The sequence below is a fragment of the Pleurodeles waltl genome, chromosome 7 (assembly GCF_031143425.1).
Source record: "Pleurodeles waltl isolate 20211129_DDA chromosome 7, aPleWal1.hap1.20221129, whole genome shotgun sequence".
Classification (NCBI taxonomy): domain Eukaryota; kingdom Metazoa; phylum Chordata; class Amphibia; order Caudata; family Salamandridae; genus Pleurodeles; species Pleurodeles waltl.
Window position 1 is genome coordinate 83,039,632 of NC_090446.1, and position 13,391 is coordinate 83,053,022.

General features: G+C 45.3%; 1 protein-coding gene across 2 annotated transcripts in view; it reads left to right on the forward strand.

Annotated features, from left to right (window-relative positions):
• Nucleotides 1–9,869, forward strand: part of GPR162 (G protein-coupled receptor 162) — a 99,953-nt gene extending 90,084 nt beyond the window's left edge. For both annotated transcript variants that reach the window (XM_069243051.1, XM_069243052.1), the window contains exons 4-5: nucleotides 4,673–4,848; nucleotides 8,536–9,869. In XM_069243051.1, the coding sequence (XP_069099152.1) occupies nucleotides 4,673–4,848; nucleotides 8,536–9,171 (812 nt within the window). In that variant the 3' untranslated portion in view covers nucleotides 9,172–9,869. The remainder of the gene's footprint in view (nucleotides 1–4,672; nucleotides 4,849–8,535) is intronic.
• Nucleotides 9,870–13,391: the final 3,522 nt, after the last annotated feature.

Below are 13,391 nucleotides of genomic sequence, written 5' to 3' on the forward strand. Positions count from 1 at the left end.
TCAGTATTTGACAACATTTGAGACATGTTCAGACTTACTTGAAAAGATTTAGGGGCACATATAAGAGCCCCTAGTGCTACCTTAGCGCCGCCATAGTGTTATTTTTTTACGCTATGGTGGTGCTAATGTGGCATTTTCCCCGCGCCATATTACAAAATGGTACAATGCATGCATTGCACCACTTTGTAACCCCTTGTGCCACATTATGCCCACTCCAGGCATAGTGTATGCAAGGGGAACGTTCAGCATTAGGACACCTGCAAAAATGGCATAGTGAAATTTAAAAGACTTCAGTGCGCCATTTTTGGCTTCATTTTTAACGCTTACTCAGAGCAAGAGTTAAAATGATGCATCCATAGTAACCTATGAGCCTCCTTGCACTTTGCTCCACTAGCGTCAACATTTTTGATGCATTATAAATACGGCACAACCACGGTGTCGTTAGGTGCCGGTGGGGGGGGCACAAGAAAAGCAGCGCCTCATCCCTGATGCGCCACTTTTTCTTAAATATGGGCCTTCGAATTACAATTTTTTTTCACGAGATGGAGAGTCTGAGAAGAAGTAGTTATTGATTTTAGTCCTTCAAACGGATTTTATTTAAATTCATTTGTACCTTTTATGTGTTTTACATGTTTGTCTTGTGTGTACGAGTGTCCATTTTAATACAGTCTCTGTGTTTGTTGATCTGTCGGTGACTGTCTGTCTTTAGCTACTGCTTTGTCAATTTATTAAAATTGATGCCTGACAGGACTGCATGGTGTATGTCTCAATAAAAAACAGAATTTATACGGTAATTTTTGCTTTGAAAAAGTGATTTCTAGGTTCAATTTCTATTTTAAAAATGTTTGGTGATATTTCTGTTTTTTATGAAACTATTTCAGATTCTGGCAAACAGGTCCATCATATGATTGCACTTTCTTAAAACTTTAACATCCATTACCCCCAAAACTGCTGCACCAACGTGCACAGTTTCTGGAGGGTACAAGAGCTCGAAATGTTAAATCTGGTGGAATTTGGTGCAACTCTTTTAGAGGTATTTGTCTTGAAAAGCCTCATCTGCGAGACCTCGCTTGTCCCCCGCACTTGTTTTGCGCTGCACCAATGCTTGATGAAAGTTCTTTGCAGTACTCTGGGTGACCAGTCTTCAGCTCTGTAAACCTTAGTGAAGATAGGTCAAGGATTGGAAATGTACAGGGGAAATTGCTTTTTAGATTTCCAATCTGAAAGGCTTAGTTAACTAATCCTAAGACTTTTTACCCTCAACCTAATGGCAATTATTTGCCCCCCTCCGGTGCTAGCCAGCTAGGTTCGCTCTTTAGTAATACTAACACATCCATACAAACACATACAGCAGTTCCTGCGAGATCTGGCGGGGCTTCCCAGTGATCATGTGTAATCCAATAAAATCTACCCTGCCTTGTCTCTTTAAAGCCTGTGTACAGATATAAGAGGGCAGGAGCCCACCTGCACCGGTCTTGCGTGTAAGAGATGCACATTTTGGTGTCTCCGGGCTGGAAGAGAAGGTCAGTGAACCTCCCCATTAGCCATTGAACATGGAATTCCACTTGCCCACTTCCAGATGCTTAAGCCAGACAATGGATGTCAGGAGTAACTGCAGTGGTTTAGCAAGGGTGCCAGGCACTTCAATGCAAGCTAGGAAAATGGACATCCTTTGTCCCTGGATGGGAGAAAAATACAGCATTATTGGGGTTCACTGGGTCTCTAACGTCCCTGGGCCACGGTCCCACTGCACCTGCTACACGGAACAAACAGTTTTCTGTCTCTATTTATGTGTAAAAATCAGTAAAATCAGAAAACAAGGTACTTTAATCCTGATGCTGTTATCTGTGAGTAGAGCACCAAGCTCCTCCCTGTAGGCGCTGAAGATGACAAGCGACAGGCTAGAACCCTGGGGTACTCCGTACCTGAGAGGGATCTTTTGGGACTTGGCAGTGCCTATGTCAACGAACATGTTTTGGTTGAAAAGACAGGAGGGGAACCCATGAAGGACATTCCTGGTGAATCCCATTCGAGGCACCTGGGTATGTATGAGGGAGGGATGGTTGGCTGTGTCAAAGGCAGCTGAGAGGTCCAGCAATATCAGAAGACAGAGTATCATCTTCATCTGTGGTCGAGAGGGTATTGTCTACACTGTGCAAGGTAGCTGTCTCTCTGCTTCCTGTGTTCTGATGCCAGAATTGTAGTCGTGCAGGAGATGTTTAGTATTGATATGATCTAGGAGTTGATGAGAGACTTTATTTTCAATGATCTTGTCCATGAAGGGTAGATCAGTGATGGGACATCAGTTGACGAGGTCATAATGATCTAGTTTAGGTTTCATTAAGAGTGGGAGCTTCTGTCCTGTCTTGACACCTAGTGGGAAGATGCCTGGAGTAAGGGAGGCATTGACACTCGTGAGTAGGGGTGAGTGAGCGTCCTCAAAGAGACCATTGAGGAAGGGTAAGACATCATCTTCATAAGAAGTGGATTTGAGGGAGTTGAGAATGTCATTGAAATCTGGCAGAGATAGGTCTCTGAAGCCTTACCATTGCAAGATTCTGCGGGAAGGGGTTGGCATAAGAGATGAAGCTGTCTAGGTGTTGTTGATGTGCTGTCCTATCTTCTGTATTTTTGACTGAAGAAGAGGTTTATGGCATTGAACTTTTATGTGGAATGAGGAACAGGTGAGTCTGGAAGGAGGTTTATGCAGAGCTTGATTGTCTTGAAAGGCATCAGTCTTCGATTGGTGTCTTCATTGGTGGTGCTGGTACAGTACTTTGCTTTGGCTGATGAGATGATATATCTGCATGATGTCCCCAGGGACTTCAGTATTGTGAGGTAATCAGCAGTTCTGTTTTTTTCTCCCATTTTCTTTCCTGTATGTGGAAAAATTGTTACTGTCAGCAAGGTCTTTAGAGTACCAGGATGCTGAAGGCTTTGGGTTGCAAATGCATGTTTTAATTGGAGTGTGGAGGTTCACATAATTTTTCCCACAAAAGCATTGAAATAATTTGGAAGAGTTCTGGCATCGGATGTGCATTTGGCAGGGTAAGAGATGAATTCATGCTTTAAGTTGTCTATGGAGAAGTCTTTGCATGATCTGAAGGTTTCGTCTTCTCTTTTTTTGCTGACCTTGATTTGTAGGTAGGCCACTAAGCAGAGAGATAGGTGTGGCTAACAGGTGATTCCAGTATAGGGATATGGTCGGTTTGCATTGGATTGTTGGTGATGTTGGGACATCAAGGTAGAGAAAGTGGCCTTTGGAGTTTGTTGGTTGGGCGACATGCCATACCATGTTGAGTGTGCCCATGGTGTTGAAGATGCTGTCTCTTGTGAGTTTTTTGAGCCTGTGATGTCTGGTAGGTTGACATGCCCCCAGATGGCGGTATGGGCTTGTTGGATTAACAAGGTGGTGAGGAGATCTGAAAATTCATCAATGAAGTCCTAGTTCCACCCAGAAGACCTGGAGCTGAGATGGAATGTGGTGGTGTGATTTGCAGAGTAAGGAATGGCATGTCAGCAGCTCTATGGAGTTGAGAGTTACTTGCATACCTAGGGTGCAGAACCATGAGGACCTATGGATTACAGGGAGGCCACCTCCCATATTTTGTGCGCGGTCCACACGATGATGCTGTAGCCTGGGAAAGAAGGACATCTAGAATATGCGGGTGTGTGGTGGAACCAAGATAAGGGCACCAGTCAAGCTTGGGATAGGTGACAAGTTCTGTGATGACTGGTTCATGGAGTACTGCAGAGCAAACATTAATGAGCATTAGCTGCAATGTGTTTTCTTTAGTTTGACAGTGCGTGATATTTAGTGGGATTTATATGCAATTGGATGTATGTGTTGTGCAAATGCTATGTGAGTGTCTGGATTGTCCAGACCTGGTGTGATTGTGGGAATTGACAGCATGAGGTAAGTTTCAGTGAAGCAGGCATTTTTGTCCAATGCCGTCGTTGGCCCCACAGGCCCAAACAAGCAATATCCTTTTCTGTGTCTGCTCTTTGCTGGGGACACCCAAGTGGTGAGATGCCCTGAAGGGTTGAATGAAGTAGGGAGAAGACAGGAAGTGATGCCATTTTCTACATAATTGAATGATGGGGAAGTGCAATGATTTCACTTCTTGCGCATATGGATGAAAATAAATTCAGTGATCTCACTTCCTTTGCTGAAGGATGATGGGAAAGGCGTGGGTTGGGCTGGTCTGAACAAGTTTTTCTCTCTACTGAAAGGAGGACCACACTCTCTGTCACCTGTGGCTATGTATTATGAAGCTTGGATGAACTGGGTCTGGACTGAACCACCTTAGAACATGGCAAGCTATTTGGCACCAAAAGACAAGCCAAACAATACACGTGACTCATAGGGAAGATGAGGCATGAGGCACATCTGTGCATACCTTCAGTAGAAAAAATATTCATGGTTCATGGAGTGCAAGGAAAGCCCTGAGGATATAAACTAGGAGGGACGTCTGAGATGAATGCATGCAACATGATCTAGAGTAGAAGAAGGCATGTGATTGATTTGGATTATATACACTATTTGTGCCTGAAATGGCATATTCATCTTTGAGATGAGATGTGTATCATACATCCCTGAGGTGGTTTGCAGGAACTATATCAAAAGACAGTGGAGTTACCCACTAACCTGGTGTCTTTTTCTCCTCTCTAGACAACGCACGTGATGACTACCTGGATGGGCGCTTATGTGAGGTGCGCTTTGATGCCAATGGCACGGCCTCCATGAAGCGAGTTCCTCAGTTCATTGGAGCCGAGACAAAGGAGGGCAAGTTCCTGCCTCTAAGACCCAGCGAGAGGGTCCACTACCTGCAGGTGCAACGTCATCAGGTGAGCCAGTGAACTCTGACAACTTTAAGAGACTAATGTACTATGTAGTCTATAGACAGTGGGTGCAGTAGAGGCATTCCATGGCCCACTGTATGAACTGAGGTGCTTCTGGCACACAGTCTTTAGACAAAGTAGGTATGTAAGTGTACAATATGCAGTGTTGGGCCAATGAATGAAGAACACAAAGTCATTGAACCAGTACATGCAGTGGAGGGGCATTGGATCAAGGTTTTTCAGTAGCGGGTTACAAGGACGCGGTCCAAGGGTTCCCAAGTCGGACATGCAAGATGAGAAAAATTGTTGGGTTTTGTCATAAGGGTGCCTCTGAGGGCATATTTTGTATTCATGCATTTGCGATGCATTCCTGGACCCAGTGCATGCTGCTAGGTGTATGGGTGTTTAGGAGACGTCCAGAACACAGTCTAGGTCATTGAGGACCCTGGCGACACTTGCGTGTATTCACAAACGTAAATTACGTATGTGAGAAATCTACATGTGTAATTTACTCTTACACTGTTGAGTATGTTTACTACTTTTGGGTATGCACAAAATCAGAGCTAAAGTTGCTCGAACGTGTACGCTTACAGGCCTCCACCACCTAAAAAAGGGGGGTTAGCAACGTTTACAAGTATGAGTTACTACTGAAAAAACAGTAGTAATGATAGTATTAGTATATTTCTGAAAAGTGAAGTATAGAATTAATTAAAAGTAACTTTATTATTTTTTAACAAAAATAATTGTTATATTACATTCAAAATAGGTTAAAAAAATATTTTATGCTTAATATGTACTATTTTAATATTTGTAAGCATTAAATTAATTATATTTATACTTTTTTATATTTTGAATTGTTTAATTTAATTTAACATTATTTCCTATGAGGTTTTATTTTAAGTCCCTAACTGTGTTCTTTTTTATGGGAGGGTGTTGCTGTACGAGTGGTTGGCTGTGTGTAGTGCTTGACTCTCCTTTGCTGAGTAATTTACTGCGGTTTAGAGTAACTTTAGAAGCACAGTTTTTGAAAAGCAATGGGTTTACTCTTTTGTGGGTGGGTGGAAGTCCCTTACTATTGCCCTCCTCGGCTCTTCCTACACCCCTTCTTACTCCTCCCTAATCCCTCCCATTTAGTCGTATGTATTCCCCATTTTCCAGCCACCCCCTCTGATCTTCCACATTTACTACTAAAAGGTATACCTACGTGTTTGGAGACTCTGAACTCAGTGCGGAGAGCCTGACACAGAAAGAAAGACAGGCGAGAAGGAAACTCTGTATTTAGGGTTCTGAATAGCTTTTTGTATCATGTTTGTGGCACTACTGCAGTACTAAATAACATACCACAAAATCCAGTTTGCCCAGTCGCTATGCGGCCTGCAGGTCCAGTATAGGTAGTATACCCATGCGGCGGTCCAAGATGCATTGTACTCAGAGAAAAGCATCTAGGACCTGGTGCATGCCATGGAGGGTCATGAGAAATTAGTGAACGCAGTACGGCGGCTGCACTCTTGCAGTGCGTGCCACGCAGCTTGTGCAGTGGATATTGCCTGTTTATAATATATGAAGTATATTCACCAATATAGACCAATATTCACATGGAATTGCTTTTTGGGACAAAAATGTTGTAGTGTGCCCAGTACCTAGCGTGTGCAGTGCATGGCCCCCAAGGAGCCCTTTTCATGCAATTACTGTGAAGACCCACTGTTTCCAGGAGGGTTATCTGAAGCAAGGGCTGCACCTGAGATTGACACAGAACACAGAGTTGTGCTGTAGCTGCCTTCCAGTAACATGGATAGTTAACGAGGGTCTCCAGCCACAGCGAACACTGCTGGGGATTCAAAGTAATAGTGCTGTACCCATGTACGCTTGCTGAGGGTCACAGGATGCAGCACTATGCACTGGTAACCTCCATCTTCACCCACTCCGGCATGCAATGGACTAGGCTTTCCAGATGCCAGTGTGAGCAGGGACTTAGCTTAGAGTGTATGTGGGGGCTGACACTAGAAGAGTATATGCCAAGACCTCCAGGAAGAAGGCATGCAGTGGAGAGGGTTGTACCATACTGTGCATGCAGTGCCAGAGGTTCATAGACCAATCTAAGGGTGGTGACAGGGTATGGCTGGATATGCTGCTGAGGAGGTTATAGGGCCCAGTATATGAAATATAGGTTGTGCTTGGAATATGCTTGGACTGGTCTATGGAGTGGAAGGGTTTCTAGGACCCAGTGAATGCAGCAGAGGAAGGTCCAATGAACTGTTCCAATGGGAGGAGTTTTAGAACCCGTAAGGGCTAGCAAGGGCTCTAGGACCTTCGTGTACAGAATGCAATGTACTCTAGCCATATATATATGCAGCAGTGATTTCCAGGAACTGCATACTGCAGAAGTTCTAGAGCCCAGGGCATGCAGTGGAGGCGGTAATACAGTGGAAAGGGTTCTAGCTCAAGGGCCAAGTGCATGAACTGGAGTCAGTTTACGGTCCAAGTGTATGCAGTGTAGAGGCTTCTGAGGTGGAGGAAACACAGGTGTTACTCATTGCGAGTGGGACTCCCACATTTGGAGGTCGGTTACTGAACTCACATATAACAAACAAAGGCCCTGATTTCCCGTCCGCCAACATCTAAATCCCATTATGTACTATGGGATTTAAATTTCAGCGGACGGGATATCCGTCATCGTTGTGAAAGAGTGAACCGTCCGCCGAGTTCTAAATCAGGCCCTAAATGCCAGATCTTGTAAGAAAGTGAATATTAGATGCAAGTCTCTACTGTGTACAGAACATTCCACCAAAATGGAATCGTTTCCCCAGCATGAGTTAATGTACAACACATGAGTACTGCTCGCCTACTGTTCAAGGCCATGAGTCTACTTTAGTGGTTGTTTTTTTTATGTTTCAGTTAGTTCTCTTATTTTTATTACTTTTCGTTTCATCATTGATGCCAAAGTCTATGTGACTTCACTTCCTGTGATGTCATCAAATATGCTAATGTGTTCTCAGTCCTATGAATTCTCACAACGTGAATTCTCTGAGGAAGTGGTGATCTCCAGGTGAAAATCTTCCAACAGAATTTCGTCCGTTGACTGCCCCTCTGGCGGTGGAAATCAATCCAGTGGACTCTCCTCAGGATTCTGCCTCTCCCTCCACAAATCAGATGACCACCGAGCCCTCTACACGCCCAATGCTTACTGTACTACCAGTGACGTCAACTAGAAGCCCGCGTCTGCTGAATGTATTTTGTATGCTTGTTCTGCTCTCTAGTGGTCATTTGAGGGAGTTGCAGGCTGTCTGGAAACTTGCTTCCGAAAATTCACAAACATTAATTACATGCTTTCAAGTTTATGGTTGGATTGAAGGGCGTAAAATTAAACACAGGGAGGGCAGAAGGACTCTGTTTATGTAAAAAAGTCAATTAAGACTAGCCCACGGACCAATGATAGTGACAGGCGTGACATGGGCGTGGTTAAAAGGCCAAAGAGAGATTACAACAGGGACAGAGCACTTGTGCGCTCGACCCTAAAAAACGAGTATACAGATGTTGTGCTGACAGACAGGCGAAAGTTAAAAGCAATACATCGAAACAGAAATTCATGAAAAGGTGCACAGAGGGGTGTGTGTGCTTGAATTACCATTCTTCAAAGTCGTAGAACATATTTTATTCTATAACTTCAAGTCTTTCTTTTCTTTCTCTTCATAGGTGCCGCTTTCCCGCCGCATGTCACATGACGAGAGTGAAATGTTCTCGCACCGCACGACTCCATTCATCCAGAAATGGTCGTCATCCGATGATATCCGGGGCGGGAGCCCACGCCGTGGGCCTATCCACCAGCCCCCTGACCTTCTCGAGTACCACCGCAGGCGGCAGAAGTCTGACGATGGACTCTCTACCCTGCGTCAGTTCCTGGAAGCAGGCATGCGTGATGGCAATGGTGCAGACGATGCCTTCTTCTGCCGAGAGGAAATAACCACTTTTATTGATGAGACACCAATGGCCTCCCCATCTGGCAGCCCATACAGAGCTCGTCCACAGGCAGCCAGCCCTCGTCGTGACCGCCGGATGTCACTCAGCACACCTGAGCCAGACGCCACGCGAACCCGCCGCTGCTCTCTTACAGAGCCCGGTTTAGGCCTCCCGCCATACAACTCCAGGAAGCCCCATATCTACAGGGACCAAGGGCGCTCGCCTGACCGGTCCAGGGCAGACCGCCTCCCATCCAGAGGGCCACCATACAGGGGCAGGGCAGATCCCCGTGATTTTTCCTTTAAGAGGACTTGCCGGCCAACTGAGATCCAAGCACCCTCTCTGAAAAACTTTCAAGAGCTGAAATTATAACTTTACAAAGAGGAGGGGGGGCTAAGGTCCTTTCTTTTACCCGATGATTAGAAATCTGGTGGTACTGCCCAATGGGGAGTGCCAGACGGCGGTGCCAAAGATGCCTCAATGGCAGAATAGGACACCCATGCGACACCAAATTAACATATCAGCAACTGCAAGACACTGTGGGACCATACAGGTGACAGTTCTCAGGCAAACCTGGTGGGGAGTCAAGTGGTGGGAGTATGAATGGGAGTATTGACCGGATGGGGGACCCCACTCTCTGCTTTACCTCTTAGTAACCTCCTCACACATAGGCTGCCAAATGCCATAGCGAATAAAGGTAGTGTTGAGAAAGCACTGGAGTGTGACCCGAAATGGAATAAAATATGAATTGGATTGGATGCTTCCGGGTCATGAGTCTTTCCCGCCTTTTTAAGATGGAACTGTGTATTTTTTCTGCGATGGTCTATGCAAGATGTTCGGCACAAGACATGACTATTCATTCACCCTAGGTTTCATTCCGTAGCTCAGCATAGACGGTCTGCAGTTAGTAGTAGTGTGTGAAACTTACAACTATGGATCCTCTTAAAGGTTTACTTTTATTGTTTAGACGAACAAAGACAGTTTTCAACATCTATCTGAAGCACAACTTGAAAATAATCTGATTCTTTGCAACAAAAACCCACCCACTTCTGTGGTTTCTCCCATTCTGATAGATGGTTGGTGCGCTTCCCCCTCTGAGAGCTACCCTGGGGCAGCTACTTCGCAATGGCAAAGGAGCGTCGCCCCCCTGGCTAAGCCAGGAGCTGAAAAATAAAATTATATTTCTTTATTGTTTTACCTTTTAGCTGCTGGCCCAACCAGCAGCCATTTGAAGGGAGGGGAGGGCTGGGTTGCAGGAGGTCGGAGAGGGGAGGACGAGAGAGTGCATCCAAATCCGCATGTGTGTTTGGCCACATGTCTTAGGCCGGCAAAAACACACATGCCCAATCAGGTTTCTCCAGCCCGGCTGTGTTGAACAGCCGGGCTGGAGAAACTGCACAGGCTCCAGGGTTGTGTCTGAGCGGCAGTCCGAGCCACTCAGATCAATCCTGACGCTGCTTTCAAGCTAGGTTTAGCATGAAAGCAGTGCCAGGATTGCTGGGGAGCCTGTGCTGGTGTCCCAGTGAATGCTGGGATACCAGAAAAAGAGGAGTGAGGTAGCAAGAGGTGGCAGCGACGGGAAGAGGTACCTTTTTTACCCCAACAAAAACAGAGCTTCTAGCAGGTCAAGAAGAGAACAGATCCTCTGAGGAACCCATGGGTCACACCCCGAAGAGAACAGAACCTTTGGCGGAGTTAAATTGCCTTTGAATAGGAGGTGCCACATCAGTTACCTCAAGAGTAGCGTAGACTCTGCTGTGGAGAAAGATCCTTAAACTGGAGGTGCCCATGGGTGGTGATACCCGAGGAGAGAACAGATCCTCTGCCAGAGCGAAAGGACTTGTGAATAGGTGGTGCTACATGGGTCGTGGTAACCCAGGACTAGAAGAGGAAAGCATGTCTGATGCAGAGAAGGTTCCCTGCGCTAAGTGGTGTCCTGGCATTCTGCTACTCCTAGGCATAAGCAGATGTTTTGCCATAGAGAAGGTGCCCCCCAATACCAGGTGCTTCTTGAGTTTTGGTACCCAGAGGAGAGCATAATCTCTCTGGTGAGGAGGAAGAATCTTTCAGTAGAAGAGTGCCACACTGGTTTTGATGCCCGCAAGGACAGAACAGACCCTCAGTCCTGAAGAGGGGGCCCTCGGATTCTGTAACACTTTAATGATCCCTTGGAAGACAATTGGGCTTACTCCCGTTTCAGAAGTGTAGACTTTTTTACAGCATCATTTTTTCTTTATTTCCTCTCTCATTCCCTTTTCCGGGTCCCAGAATTTAGCTTATTTGCATTCAACTCAGGGCATGTTTTAAATTACCTACTAGCACTTTTTGCACTGAGATTTGGGTCAGATTTATTAAGGCTTTGCCCTGAGTCAAAGCAGTGCAACATGGTGCATGGTGCTTATTATCCAGCACCAAAGGTTTTTGTGCTGGAAAGGTGCACTTTTCTAGCTGCTTTTCCTTGCTTTCTCTCATCTGGGCTTTACTGAGGCAGATCAGCACAAACACCCATAGGTTTTGAAGTAAAGCCACTGAAATAACCAGTCATGACTTTCCATCAAAAGCTAGCACGTAATTGAAGCACATGTAAAAAATGGGAAAAGTGCTCATTTATTTTAGAATAAAATGATGCATTGCATGTGTGCTGAGCTCACAGCTCGTGCGTGGGATTAATCTGAGTTCGTCAAAGGCATAAGAATTTGTTGAAGTTCATGCTTCCAGTACAAATCCTATGAAAGACAGCGCACATTTACCTCTGTATCGTGGTATGAGGCTGTGTGTCACGCAAGGCAGCCTTAGTAGAGCACCAGCGGAAGGATGAAAGCAGCAGGCCAACCTTAATGGATGTGGCTCTGAGCTCTCTTTCCCCCTTACCCATCTCAGCACAACAAATGTAGTTGTTCTGTTGTGTGGCATGGAGAATGAGTAAATCTGGGCCTTTCTCTCAATGCACAAAATGAAATCTGCTGAAGCTCTACTATTAAAAACCATTTAACAGCAAAGTGCATAGAACATTGGGCCTGATTTAAGAAAAGTGAAGCTGCACTCAGGGCACCACCACTTTTCTTGCACGCCTTGGTGCCCCCACCTAACGCCATTATGTGTGCGCTGTATCCAGGATACAGCGCACCATGGCGGTAGTTAGGGGGACCTGGCATCAGCGTTTCTGACGATGGTTCGGAGCTTTGCAGGATTACAAATTTTGGTGCTAATCCCGCAAAGCCCATTGATGCCCATTGTAAACAATGGTGTAGCTCCTTTTAACGCCTGCTCTGAGCAGGAGTTAAAAGTGCCGAAAAAATGACGCAAAGAAATCTCTGAGATTTCTTTGTGCCATTTTTTCAGCCCCCCTAACAGGGGACGTCTCCTTTGCATACATTATGCGTGGGGCAGACTTAATGTAGCGCAAAGCATTACAAAGTGGTGCAATATGTGCATTGCGCCACTTTGTAAATTTGACACAGCGATTTTGACCTCATTGGGCCACATTAGTGTAAAACAAATGACACCAATGTTGCGCAAAGAGGCGCTAGGGGCTCTTAAATCTGCCCCACTGTTTCTTAAATTAAGCACCGATCCAGGTATTCACAGGGAGCTTAAAATATTCAAGTACAATACATACTTTTAGGGAACTTACTTTGCACAAATACCTTTGCTTTAATCCAAAGAGTTTTGGGAGAAAGAACAATATTGCAAAACAGAGACAGAGTATTCATTGAGGAAGACGTTATATTGCTATGTTACACAGTTTTATACAGCGCATGTCTTCCAATTACACGGCCCCTTAGTGCTTTTATTGGATGAATTGTGTGTCTGCCCATGTGGATTCCCACAGAGGATCACTGATGGGGTGGGTCATCGACAGACCACATCAAATTTGGAAAGAATGGTACTGGGCTGGATGCTGGGTAGTCCCTGCATTTGCAGTCATCGTGAACTATGATCGAAACCGGATAAAGTTGAGATGTTTTCAAGGTTGTCTGTAAAGGGTGTATTTGTGGTCAGTGAACCCTTGTCGGCTGTGTCTGTCTGCTTTAAGTCTTTGTAGAACTTTTGCTGTATAGGTTACGGCTATACTTTCCTTGGTCCTGGTGGTGTGTGTGTTAGAGCAGTGGTTTCCAACCTGTGGTCCAGGGACCCCTGGGGGTCCGTGAAGCCTCCTTAGGGGGTCCGCGACTGCTTAGAAAATTGAATAATATTAACAGTTTAGGTCCCCAGCTTTCAGTAAGGACTCAGTAGGGAGTCCCCGGTTTCTAATTATTATTCAGTGGGGGTCACTGAGTACCAGTAATGATAAAGTGGGGGTCCACAGAAGTCAAAAGGTTGGAACCACTGTGTTAGAGGGTGTGTGCGGGGTATGTGCTGACTGCATTGCTCTGGCGATGTAAGTTAATTCTAATGATAGGCTGCAGGGTAGGTCATTTGTTTAATCCTACAATAAGGTTTTAACGTGTTTTCTAGATTGGTTAAAGTTATTCAGTCTTTATGCTGTTGTGACTGTACAGAGCAGCACTCTTCTGGTAATTTAGAAGATGTAATTTGTCAGACCCAGAGGACATTAAATTACTCCAATCAAATTTCCCAGAAGGGAAGTA